At 38.7% G+C, this 13,607-nt stretch overlaps 2 protein-coding genes across 2 annotated transcripts in view; one reads left to right on the forward strand and one right to left on the reverse strand.

The window, feature by feature from the left end:
* Window positions 1-2,191, reverse strand: part of LOC109059134 (DNA-dependent protein kinase catalytic subunit-like) — a 39,599-nt gene extending 37,408 nt beyond the window's left edge. Inside the window, exons 1-3 of the mRNA XM_042760564.1 lie at window positions 1,729-2,191; window positions 1,115-1,191; window positions 914-1,018 (exon numbers count right to left, since the gene is read on the reverse strand). Coding sequence (XP_042616498.1) covers window positions 914-1,018; window positions 1,115-1,191; window positions 1,729-1,894 — 348 coding nt within the window. The 5' untranslated portion in view covers window positions 1,895-2,191. The remainder of the gene's footprint in view (window positions 1-913; window positions 1,019-1,114; window positions 1,192-1,728) is intronic.
* A 3,932-nt stretch (window positions 2,192-6,123) lies between these two features.
* On the forward strand, window positions 6,124-13,152 carry LOC109059154 (chondroitin sulfate glucuronyltransferase). Its single transcript, XM_042760566.1, has 5 exons — window positions 6,124-7,366; window positions 8,419-8,709; window positions 9,040-9,313; window positions 9,604-9,786; window positions 11,133-13,152. Exons 1-5 carry the CDS (start codon window positions 7,098-7,100, stop codon window positions 12,402-12,404), a joined length of 2,289 nt encoding a protein of 762 aa, XP_042616500.1. The 5' UTR covers window positions 6,124-7,097; the 3' UTR covers window positions 12,405-13,152.
* Window positions 13,153-13,607: the final 455 nt, after the last annotated feature.

A 13,607-nucleotide genomic window follows, 5' to 3' on the forward strand; every position in this document is an offset into this window, starting at 1 on the left:
CACAGCTGTAATACCATAACATGTTACTGAAGTTGGAAAGTGCTGCTTTTCTATCGTGAATGTGTCGAATCTGCTGATGTGATTACAACCTCTAGGTCAGGGTTCTTCAAATCTTGCCCTGGAGGGCCAATACACTGCAGAGTTTAGCTCCAACCCTGATCAAACTCACCTACCTCAGATTTTCTAATGATCCTGAAGACATTGATCAGTATGCCCAGGTGTGTTTGATTAGGGTTAGAGCTAAACTCTGCAGGAAAGTGGATCTCGTGGGCCAGAATTGAGGATCCCTGCGCTAGGTGATAGAGAAGAGGAGGGGGAGGCCTGGGGAAAGTTGAGCTCTCATGCTTCCGTTGGTATATAAAAAAAAAATTATTCAATCAGCATCGAGCGTTCACTTTCAGTGCTGATGAGTGTTGAGAAAAGAAACCTCGTAGAGGAGGCAAGCATCCCTTCTGGTACACTATATCAACCAATCATCATAGAGACATAAATTACGTGATATTAGTTTGAAAGTCTCGCGCTGCGCTGATAATAATCCAATATTGAATATTTGATCGCCAACAGATTTACCAAGCTGTCATTCAAACAGTACAGTATATATACAAATTAAAAAAAGTGAAAACACGTCTAAGCTGGATATAGAATACAGCAGTCGGTTTAACAGGCAGCTCTCTTTTAACACAGACTTTTAAGAAGGGACGGATGTTTGTGAAGTGATAGGCTAGGTAAGTGAAATTATATGATCTTGTTGTATGCGTGTCATTTTCTTTACTTTTTCTGACTAAAAGCAACCAAAAAGCCATTTTAAAGTGGTTAAGCAAATAATAATAATAATCGGCAGGGATCCCAGACCAATACAATTAGTGTGCCTCCTCTATTTTAAAACCCACAAGCCTCCACTGGTTGAATGTACCTTAAGTTTGACAGCATAGTTCTTCTCCCATCCTCGGACAGTGACTGACATTCTCTCCAGAAACTCCCCTAAAAATTTCAGAATCTCCTCTCTTGTATCCCGCAACTGTAGACAAACCATACGAACAATACATAATAATTAAATGTGTGTTATGTCAGGAAGATTTACCATATATAGGATTTACCTGTAAACACTTCTTACCATTTCATTAGAGAGAGACTTTCTGAGAAAACAAAGCAATCCCTCTTCCTTTGCAAAAAGCAAAGATGTCCGTAAAACTGAAAATGAAATGCATTAGAAAACATTTCAAGATCAGCTGTCATCAGGCTGAATAAGACAACTGAAAAGGCAGACTCGGTGATCGGGGTTGGCCTTGAACCACTAAAGGTGCTAGTTAGTTAAGTGGAGGATGATGGCTAAATTAAACTGAGGACTATTCGTACAATGGCACGAAGAGCACCTTCAGCTACAGTCTAATCCTGCCTCCGATCAATCTATCACATATGTGCGGACTAACGTTGAATCTTTTCTTGCAAATCTTTCTCACCCGTAACCTGAACAAATACATACATGCATATTCTTCTATGTATGCATCTATTTTTACATGCCCTTTTTTGTGGGAAATTAACCATTTGAAGAACAACGCTGTCATTTTCAGCTAAAAGGTGATATTTTTTTTCTTTCGTGTACATCTTTATACAAGTTAACATGCATGCAGCTTCCCATCCTAGATAATACGTGAATACATTTTTTATTATATTTTATTTTTTGGAAATAAACACAACGCAATACTTTTTGCATGAAAAAGTTCTTACCCAGTTCATTCTCATTCTTAGTTACCCTGCATTCCTGTCTCAAGTCTCTAATAACGTCACGGCAGACTATATCAGCGTCCCTGCTCTCTGTGTCTTCAAGGACCGAGTGAAGTTTTAGGAGATAACCCTGAATGCCTCCAACAGTGGAAGTATCAGAAGACATCATTTGTCTCTGTTGCTTACATCAGAAGCGATTTTACAGTCGACTAAGAGCTTATGTAATTAAAGTGAGTTTGCATCAAGGTGGTAAAACAGAACGACACAAACATGTAACGTTAAGCGTTCACTTCCTGGCTCTGATTGAACAGCGCGTCACTCTGCCATGTTAACCGCTTGATGTCACTGTTTGATAGCCATCACTGATCAGATTCTGTTCCTGACACGATTCTCATGCATGGAAGTTCTAATAATTATATATATATTTTTATCTTAATAAACACACACATATGAAGCTACATCTGGGCTACATCGTATGTGTCATTCACCGACGAGAAAACTTTAAAAGTACTATAATACCAGGAAGTACGGTGCCCGTAAGGTCACATGTTCGGTTCACGTTCCGACATGTTCGGAACATGATAATATGTCGTGGGCGTGGCCACGAGATATTAATTCGAAGGAATGTTATATTAACTTGTGGGAACGTGATATTATGTCTTGGCCTCGAGTTGCTGTGTTGAGGGAATGACATCCATTTCTCGCAGCCAGGAGTTTAATGCGTAGATAAACCTTCGTGACAATAGCATCCCAGGATTATCAGAGATGGATTCATTAATATTTTATTTTGAATTAAGAAATTATTATATATTATAGAAATTATTACATTATTAAATTATTATATTAACCATAGGCCTTGGCTACCGGGCTGTGTGCGATAGTCAGCATTCAAATAAAGTTAAGTTTATCATGAATAAATGTTACATAAAGTGCATAATATAAAATGTGCCTACAAGAAAACATTTTTATCCATCCTACAGTCTTGTAAATCGCCTTTTCCCTGTAATATTTGTATATTATTATTATTATTATTATTAGCCTATTATTATTGGTTATATTTTTATATTCGTTTATATTCCTATGTTCCCTTCATTTCGATCTCTTAACATTCTGAATTCTTTTGTAAATATTAGCTTACTGTAAATGCTCGACATGCCAAAAAAGCTTTGATTATTGTGACTGGAATTTTTGCTTGAACGCAGTTTAAATTTAATATGTATTTAATTTTATTTTGGCTAATCAATATACCATAATTATAAACATTTCGTTGAGGAATTAATCATTCACGTAGTTTCATTTGTAAATGAAAACACAACACGTTCATTTATCATCACACATAAATACAATCATGAAGTCAAAACTTTACTGGCATACTTGTCAGCTGTTTATTTATAAAATATATAGTAGGCTAGCAAATGCTAGCATAATTATACAAAACGTTAACTAGATAAAGCGATACACAAATTACAAGGGGAAATAAGCATATATAACAATAAATATAAAAATATAGTCCTAATAAGTTGATGTAATAATTATAATAATAATAATATACAAATCTTAAATAAAATGTTTAATGTTAATAAAAAATGTTTTATCTATTTTTGATAATCCAGGGTGGCTGTGGTCATGCAGGTTTGTTTATGCATTAAACTCATGGCCACAAGAAAAAATATGCCCTTCCTTCAACATAAGAAGTCGTTACCTCGACAAAATGATTTCATGACCACGATATAATATCACTTTCCCACAAGTTAATATGATGTTCCCTCAAATTAACATATCGTGGCCATGGCATATTATCAAGTTCCCACAAGTTATTATGTCGTGGCCACGACAAAACTAAGTGAACCGAACATGTCACTTTACGGGCACCGTAAGGAAGGAAGATCGGGTCGTTGATGTTAGAAAAATACAAATAGATACAAAATTATAGAATGCAAAAAGTATTCCCGTCGCTTCATAACGTTACGGTTGAACTACTGATAACAGATGGACAATTCTGATGTCTTTCATACTTTTCTGGACCTTGACACTGTTATTAACTTGGCAGTTAATGGGACAGTCTCAAATAAGTTAGGGATGTAACGATTAACTGCGAGCTGGTTGAAAATCTATTCAAATGTGACGATTCAAATTGGTAGAGATGCTAAACAAATCGAGATTCTTTTAGGGGTCAGAGTTTATATGTCTGAGGGGAACTTACTGTCTTTAGAAAAGTTTAGATGGTATTTTTTCTTTTAATCTAGCCTCTGTATAATGCATATTAAAATTCAGCAAGGTGGAGCGCTGCTTCGTTTACAGCAGAAACCAAGGACACACTTTAAGCGCCACCTGCTGGCAGAGTTAATCTGCGTCTCATTCAGCCCGTCTGCTGAAGTTTCATGCAGATATTTTCATGTAAAGTTTACAAAACTGAAGTTAAACCATTCTGTTTTTGCTTCAAAATTTCGAAATTATACAATCTAATTTAAATAAAAAACTGCTCATCTTGCATGTATACAACATCTTTGTTTGGATCATGATTAAAATGCAATTTAGATTCTATTTAAATTTTGTCATTTAGCAGAAGCTTTTATCCAAAGCGACTTACAGATGAGGACAATAGAAGCAATCAAAACCAACAAAAGAGCAATAATATGCAAGTGCTATATTAGTATATTATTATAGTTATATTTCAATTTCACAAAGAAATGTATAGCATTTTGTCCAAGCAATAATAAAAGGACACATTTAATTCATAATTTGTCTTAAATATCATGTAGTTAAAAAAAAAAAAAAAAAAAAAAAACTGAATCCATTCGAATCGTGAAATTAAAATGGAATTGTGAATCATTACATCCCTAGTCACAAGCCTCCCCATTTTCATCCAAAATATCTTAAATTGTGTTCCGAAGATGAACAAAGATTTTACGGGTTATTTGGAACGACATGGGGGTAAGTGATTAATGACAAAATGTTCATAATTATTTAATAATTATTACACAGATTCTCCAATAGCCTGCAGCAGATGTTGGTCCATGAAAAGATGTCAGATGGCCTATTAATTCCAAGCATTTATTGTCACCTGAGTAAGATAAACAGTACAACCGTGATCTTAATTTAATATTGTATTCAAATCTATTTCTGTTAATAATCCCAGATACATGTTTATTCTTAATATTTCCTGTATAATTATACACATAGTTTTCAGAAAAAAAACATTGTCATTTTTTATTGTTAAATATGTATATATGATAAAATCCAAATCTATGCATGTGCATCTAAAAAAATGCATCTAACATTTAAATTCATTACGTAATTCTACAAAATTCAGTCGTATGGCCAACATTGATTCCAGTGTAAAAATAAAAATGCTTCATGCAGACAAGCAGTGGGACAATCATGTCTATAAGTTATTTTACTCATCTTGGCTCTTCTTCTAATCGACTTGGTTCTTCTTTGTGAATAACTTCAGGAAAAAAATAATACACAACATGAATTATTTTACCTAAATGTACAGTATTATATCAAAAAGGTTGTATCATCTCATATATTGTGATTGATCTAATAATTAAATTTTGAAGAATGTTTATGATAGGGACAGACAGTGCCATCTTCATTAAGTATTGTTCATCTTTAATCCTGTTGTTTCATCTTGAACTTCAGGACATTTCAACAAACCCACACTACAAAAGAATCACAGAATAAAACCCAGTAAACCTTGAGAATATTGTGACATTACAATAAAAAATATATGGATTGTATACTGAACAATTTCTTAAATATTCTTTCTAATTTCATTTAACAGATCTGGACTGCAGGCAGCACATTCACTCTGTGTCTATGATACCACGCTGTTGTAGCAGATACAGAATGAGACCGGGCATTGTCTTCATCTTATAACCATGGACTTGATAGCAGTATATGTCTCTGTACAATTACAATATTTGCCTCCATGTCATTACTGCATAGAATTGATGTATATTTTTCTCCTAGAGTAATTGAGATTCAAGTTGCATTTACTGATGCAGTGGCAGACTGTGTTAAGTGACAGCAGTTTTCCAAAGTACTCCTGAGCCCATGTGTCTATATTTAACACAGCAGCATGACAGCTCAACTGAGACTGAGATGGTAGACTGAAACCAATATACTGTTACCAGAAATCTTATAGCTGTTTGGCATTTGAGTATTGTTTTAAGGATGGCCAATTGACTGTGTGTCAGATTTGAGGACCAGAGCTAATTATTGTGCAGTTATTTTGTTGTTGTTGTTATTATTATGTTTCTTTTTGATTTATTTTGTAGCTATTCTTTTATATCACTGCCCCCGTCGCTGTAATCACTTATTTGACATTTGATGCCTGAATCTCGAGCTCCTCGATCGCTCGCGCTGATTCAGATTCAGAGCTGAATCCGTGCAGTGGGACTCTTGTGTACGTGGAACTCTTGTGCGAGTGCTGCTTGTTTCCTTGGGTCTGTTTTTACGCATTGAGTCAATCTTCCTCTTCAGCACATCCGTAGAAGAACTGATACGTGACCGACGATGCTGGAGACGTTCACAGCAAAGCCAAGAAAGTCCTTTCGCGATTGTTTTTGTATTTTTCAACGGATGCTAGGAAGAGACGCAGGAATTCATCCAAAGTGAGCGCAGTCTCTGCGGATTAGTGTTTTGGTGGAAATATCGCGGGAGGCTGCTAATGTTGCTCAGCCTCAGTGTGCAATCGAAGCAGCTACGAAGCTACGCGAGACAGTGGAGGACTTTTTATTAATGTGATTTATCATCAGTTCTCTTTCGGACCACAACATGGATATTACACCCTGATATCCTGAACTTTATAATATTTCAGGTCAGCTCTGCATGAAAGTGCACCAGGGGAGGTGATTTCTCATCAAATAATGTAAATGTAATTCTCAAATAATGTGTTCATAGGTGCAGCTCGCGCATATTGCGTGCAGGAGGATGTCTGGCTAGATCAAAGTGGACTAGTTTATAAGCAGGGAGTGGTAGTGTGCCGGTTTTGCTTGTTTGGATGTTAAATCAGACCCATATGTCCTGATGTTAGTCATCTGACTGTGAAGAGGCAGGTCAGATCGGTTGCTGTTGCTCTTCCTTTTGTTTTGGCTTTTCGTTGTTGAACTTGACATCGTCGTCCGTTCATCAGATTGTGAAGACATCAACACTTACTTAACTAGTCATGTTATGATTAGACACGAGCACGCGTGGTATCAGGAATTTAAATACTAACCTTTACAGAATCCCTGTCAAATGCCTCTCCTGTAATCCACTGTAAACGAGACTTTGCTGTTACTTGAACTGCTCTCTAAGGGGATCGAGACTTGACATCCATCGAGACTTGACATCCATTGACTGGCTTGCAGAGCCTCTGTTCGACCATGCGTCTGTCTTCGTTCCTGGCTGTTTTCCGGCCTGCTCTGCCCCTCATCCTGGGCCTCTCTTTGGGCTGCAGCCTCAGCCTCCTGATGGTGTCCTGGACGCAGGGGGAGACCGATGAGGCTTGTGGAGATGAACTGGGCAATGGGAGACTCATACACAGTGGTCATATCAGAGATGGCCAAGATGGCCAGGATGGGAGTGAGGACTTTCAGCCTCGGATTGTGCCTTATCACAAGGACCCCAACAAACCACACAAGAAGGTCCTCAGGTGAGTGAGTCCCTGCATATCAGTTCAGTTTGGCGTCATTTCCTATATGAAATGACTGAAATCTCATTTAGAAATGGTTCTTTTAGCTAGTTGTTATAAGTTATTCCAAAAAATTAGACAAGAAGGCCATCATATAAAATTGCAATGATCTATGTAGATTTAAAAGTATTTAAAATGATATTAAATCAGCTATGACCTTTGGATCATGTTGGTATCAGTAGTCGGTATAGAAATGTGACTAGAGAGGAGGGTTTGTTTGACTTGGCAGTAAGTAGTAAGGTCTCTGCTGAGTATTTTTCACCTCGCCTCTGTGCTTTTCTTACAGCTGAGTTCTTCACCACTTTGTGAAGCCACAGACATAGAATCCCTTATTATTCCTCTCATAAAAACACCCACGGCTGCATATTCAGTTCAACTATGCCAGTACCCCAAGAGAGGTTTAGGTGATGAATGATTAAACTTAAAAAGATGTTTTGAATCCTTAGTCTCACTTCTGTCAACTGGGACTAAAACATAAGTAACTGTTTGTGACACATCTTTATGTTAATTAAAATAAAAAATAAAAAATTAGAAAGTGCCTCTAAGTGCCTTGTAATTGGATTAGATCTCTAACCCTTCATTCTTGGCCTTAACCAGTTAAAACCAATATTTTAACCAGTGTTTTAAATGCACAAAGGGATATCTTAAGTTTCCACAAAATTAATTAAGCAGCACAGCAATGATAATAAGAAATGTTTCTTAATTAGAAAATCAGCAAATTAGAATGATTTCTGAAGGATCATAAGACTGGAGTAATGGCTAGTGAAAATTCAGCTTTGCCATCACAGGAATAAATTATTATGACATTATTATAAAGAAATAAATTAAACATTTTAAAATATGTTCATATAGGTAAAACTTGGTGAGCATAAGAGATTTAAAAAACAAAACAACAACAAAAAAAAAACATTAAAAACCCCCAACAAACTTTTGAACGGTAGTGTTATGTACACTAAAATTAAACTGTTAAATACAGGTAAATGTTCTACTTTTTGTTTTGTTTTTTGCCACAGGACTCGTTACATCCACACAGAGCTGGGCATCCGAGAACGCCTTCTGGTGGGTATCCTGAGCTCACGTGCCACTCTCAACACACTAGGGGTGGCTGTCAATAAAACGGTAGCTCACCGTTTCCACCGTACCTTCTTTTTCACTGGCCTTCGAAGCACAAAGGCACCACATGGCATGGCTGTTGTTGCTCATGGTGATGACCGACCCGTCTGGCTTATGTATGAAACTATACGCCACCTCCACCAACACCACGGCAATGAGTATGACTGGTTTTACCTTGCACAAGATGATACATGCTGAAAGGGTCATGGAGCTGGTTAATCATCTCAGGGTGGCCAGAAGAGATCTGCCCGTCATGGTGGACATTGGGGCTGCAGCCCCCCACGCCACTCACGGTGCCACTCTCAACACACTAGGGGTGGCTGTCAATAAAACGGTAGCTCACCGTTTCCAACCGTACCTTCTTTTTCACTGGCCTTCGAAGCACAAAGGCACCACATGGCATGGCTGTTGTTGCTCATGGTGAATGACCGACCCGTCTGGCTTATGTATGAAACTATACGCCACCTCCACCAACACCACGGCAATGAGTATGACTGGTTTTACCTTGCACAAGATGATACATACACACAAGCTGAAAGGGTCATGGAGCTGGTTAATCATCTCAGTGCGGGACAGGATATGTACATGGGACGGGCAGAAGAGTTTATCGGGGGTGAAGAACGTGCCCGATATTGCCATGGTGGATATGGGTATCTGCTGTCACGCAGCCTGCTAGCCCGACTGCAGCCCCACCTCGACTCTTGCCGAAATGACATCCTCAGTGTCAGGCCAGACGAGTGGCTTGGTCGCTGCATCATCGATTACCTGGGTCTTAGCTGTGTGGAGAAGCATCAGGTGGGGAAATTGGGGTTGTGTTTATAGAATGTTTTAGAATGTTTTTTTTTTTTTTTTTTTTTTTTTTTTAAAGGATGTTAACGAAAAGCTAAAACCTATTTACTAAAACTGGTGGTTTGAGCCTTCTTTCTAAGTAACCCAGTGTCATTTGCTCCTGAAATGTGCTTTGTCATATTTAGTTGCTTGTTTATGTTTATAAATACAGACCAAAACAAAAGCATACTAAGAGAGAGAATCTGTTTTAACCTGAATTATGATTAGTGGTGTTGTGATCTTTTAAAATCATGTAGGAGATGACATACCGTTACTTTGAGCTGCAAAAGAACGTGGACCCTGAGCGCGAGGACAGTGCACAGTTTAAGAACGCCTTCACTGTGCATCCTGTCTCTGAACCTGCCCTGATGTATCGCCTACATAAACGCTATAACCAGATTGAACTGGACTGGACCTATGCACAAATACAGCAGTTACAGGTATGTTTCTGCACCTCATCTTAGAAGAAAAAAATCTGAGAAAGCTGCTAAATTCCAGAGAGCTGGTCAAGGCAAGACACTGCAAAAGGATTTGTTCATATAACATTTGCTTGAAAACAAAGAATATTTATTCCTAAAAGTATGGTAAAAATGTATTTGTTTTCTGGCTCTCTAGTATTTTCTGATTTATGGAGTGATAAAACCCTCTCTGTTATATCCTTTAACTTCTTTAAGATTTAATATACCAATGAAAATAAACAAGAATTTAGAACCTAGCTTTATCCAATTTTCAGATTTCAGAGTTTCCAAATACTTGTAGTTGAAAACAATTGAATGGGTCTTGATGGATTAATCAACAGGGAAAGTATGCTGTAGCAGTATGCTCTATTAGTTACAGTGTCTCGCCTGTTTATTTGTAGTGTCTTGCCTAAAGTTCATTGCCCTTAGGCATGTCTGCACAATCATATGTCATATCATTTATCACAATCATTAAGACCTCAGTTTTAGCTTGACTAAGCTGAGCCTAGCTATCACCTACACAAATATGCATTTTATTAAACGCATGCTGTATATGGAACTGACTATTTGTCTCGGTGAGCTACAACTCAGTTGAGCTGCAGTCTTAATCTAAATAAATATGACACAATGTGTAATCAGATATTTGTAGGATTAAGTACACGTCTTTTGGAGCAAAGAAACAAGGACATGTTACAATTGCATTATCTATGCATGCTAGTCTGACTTGGCAACCATTTTATATTTCAGTCAGACTAAAGGATTTACATTGTATTTTAAAAAGATAAATCATTACTATAGTCCAAATAAAATTTCACTTAATGTAATGCTTAGCTTTGATGCATACTTCAGGGGTGGCCACCGTCGGTCCTGGAGAGCCACAGACCTACAAAATTGTGCTTCAATCTGCCTTTTGGCTTTCTAGTTACCCTTAGACCTTGATTAGCTTGTTCAGATGTGTTTGATTAGGCCTGGAGCTGAATTCTGCAGGACTCTCTGGACCAAAGTTGGCCACCCCTGGTATAGTGTTTCATGTCTGGGCAAAGATGCTGCATAGGTAATGGAGCAAGGTGTATGCAGCTGTCAGCCAGCCATCATGCATCACATAACAGCTGGAAATTAACTTGAAATGAGCTACCTCAGCTTTTCAACTGCCTTTAGATTGGATAGGATGACTTTGACTCAAGGAGAAAACTTGCCTTTTTGCATAATAAAGAAAAGTCAATTGATAGACATACTGTGCCGAAATCAAAAATAACATAAAGGAGAACTTGTTCTCTTTACCAGTTTAACATTTATTGCAGCTCCTTATTCTGTTGTTTTGGCCATAGAACCAGATCAATAACATAAGTGAGCTCACTCCAGAGGGCAAAGCCGGAGCCACCTGGCCCATTGGAATCAACCCACCTTTCCGACCTAAAACCCGCTTTGAGGTGATCAGCTGGGAATACTTCACTGAAGAGCACATTTATTCGTGTGCCGACAGCTCTCCAAAGTGTGAGCTTCGAGGTGCGGACAGGGCAGATGTCAGTTCAGTCCTGGAAACCGCAGTGGGCCGTCTGAATGAGCGCTATCAGCCTCAGTTGCGCTTCCGTAAGCGGCGTCTGCTGAATGGGTACCGGCGCTTCGATCCCACACGAGGCATGGAGTATGTGCTAGATTTGGCCCTGGAAGCTTTTACGCAGAAAGGTCATAGTCAGGTCATCGCCAAACGGGTGAGTCTGCTGAAACCGCTCAGTGCTGTCGAGATCATCCCAATGCCATATGTAACAGAAGCGACACGAGTACAGGTGATCCTCCCTGTGACGGCACACGATCAAGACTTTGTGGGTAACTTCCTTGACATGTATGTCATGAATGCTCTGGATACCCATGACAATGCTCTTCTCACCTTCTTGTTTGTGTATGACCCCTTCGATGCCCAAAGAGTCAGCCAGACGGACGTCTTTGCAGGTGTCAAAGCCATGATTGGTGAGGTAGAGAAACGTTACGGTGATGTAAAGATTCCTTGGATTAGTGTAAAGACTGAAGTTCCCTCACAGGTCAAGCTGATGGACATCATCTCCAAGAAGCACCCAGTAGACACCCTGTTCTTTTTGGCCAGTGTATGGACCGAGGTCAGTGCGGACTTCCTTAATCGCTGCCGTATGAATGCTATCAGCAATTGGCAGGTCTTCTTCCCGATCCACTTTCAAGAGTACAGTCCCGCTCTGGTCTACCGTGATCAACAGCCTTCCGCCGCTTCATCGTTTGCGTCTGAGGCGCTGCGTGATGGCCATTTTGACCGCCACGTCTTTGAAGAAGCCTGCTTCTACAATGCAGATTATATGGCTGCCCGCACAAAGATGGCAGCTGACATTTTGGACAATGACGAGTTGCTTGAGAGCATGGACGTCTATGAGATCTTTGTACGTTACTCGGGTCTGCACGTGTTTCGGGCTGTGGAGCCAGCGCTAGTTCAGAAGTATGTGCACAGAGAATGTAACCCGCGGTTCAGTGAGGACATCTATCACCGCTGTGTGCTCAGTAACCTCGAGGGGCTGGCCTCTCGCTCACACCTAGCGATGGCTCTGTTTGAACAGGAGCAGGCTAACAGCACCTGAACCGACTACTACTGCAACCCTAAGATGGCTTAAACATCTTGATTCTTATTTAGGTGGCCTTAAATGACCTACTGATATTGACCGAGTGAACTTCTCTGCCCAGATCATCCAGTCATCTCAATTCAGCTAAACACGGTGAAGTCACCTTGTTAAAAGCATAGAAAGTTGTCATCCTTTAACTAGCCTCATGTTGTTCAAAATCTGTATGTCTTACTTTTTGTGGAACATTGAAGACATTTTTAAGGATTTTTTTTTTTTGTCTATACTATGAATGTCAAAGGTGACCAGTTCTCTTTGTTGTGTTCTGCAGAAGAAAGAAATTCAGGTCTGAACTGACTTGAAGATGAGTAAACAATGACAGAATTTATATTTTTAGAGTCCCTTTAAGGATCTACAAAAAATGGATTTAAGCTATAAATGTGTGACTAATTTAACCAGAGAACATTTCATTTAAAATAAACTCATAACTCGTTTGAAATAAAACCTGAGGAATGAGTTTCACCTCGTTTACCATAATACCGATGACTGAATGCAGGAACCTGAAGTTAGCAATGGGAAAGCATAAGGAACACATTCATCTTTTACTATATGAACACGTCAGACTTTAGGTGGTTAGAACAGGTTCTAGTCTCAGCTACAAATGTAACTTGAGCCATCTCTCTTCCTACAGATATATGATTGTATGATCTTTGAACAGAATGTGCTAAATATTTCAGGACTGAATAAACAAATTATCTGTGAAAACGAATTATGAATCATTACTATGATGCAACAACTTTTTTTTAATATGTTTTTTTTTTTTCAAGTATCGTATGCTACATAGAACTAGGCAACACTGGTTAAAGGGTTAATTTCTGATTACAAAATCAGTGTTTTTGCATACTCGTGCAGTCTGTTTGATTTGACATCAGTGACACTGAACACCACTGGTTCTCACATATAACCAGAAGTGACAGTCCATATTTAAATATGGCGCCTGTGAATCAGACTTGAGAATAGACCTTTGTTCAAAGAGTGCCTATACACTAGAAAAACAGAACACATTTTACCTAACTAGCTTGGTCTGGTTCACCACAATCTTATAAATCACAGTTTCAGTCCCCTCCTCTTTTTCAACTGATTTTCAGCTGATGAGAGATGAAATTCAGTACACGCTATATGTTTAGAGGGACCTGAGACATTGACGTGAAATGATGCCTTTCG

Source organism: Cyprinus carpio, chromosome A7, assembly GCF_018340385.1.
Source record: "Cyprinus carpio isolate SPL01 chromosome A7, ASM1834038v1, whole genome shotgun sequence".
NCBI lineage: Eukaryota > Metazoa > Chordata > Actinopteri > Cypriniformes > Cyprinidae > Cyprinus > Cyprinus carpio.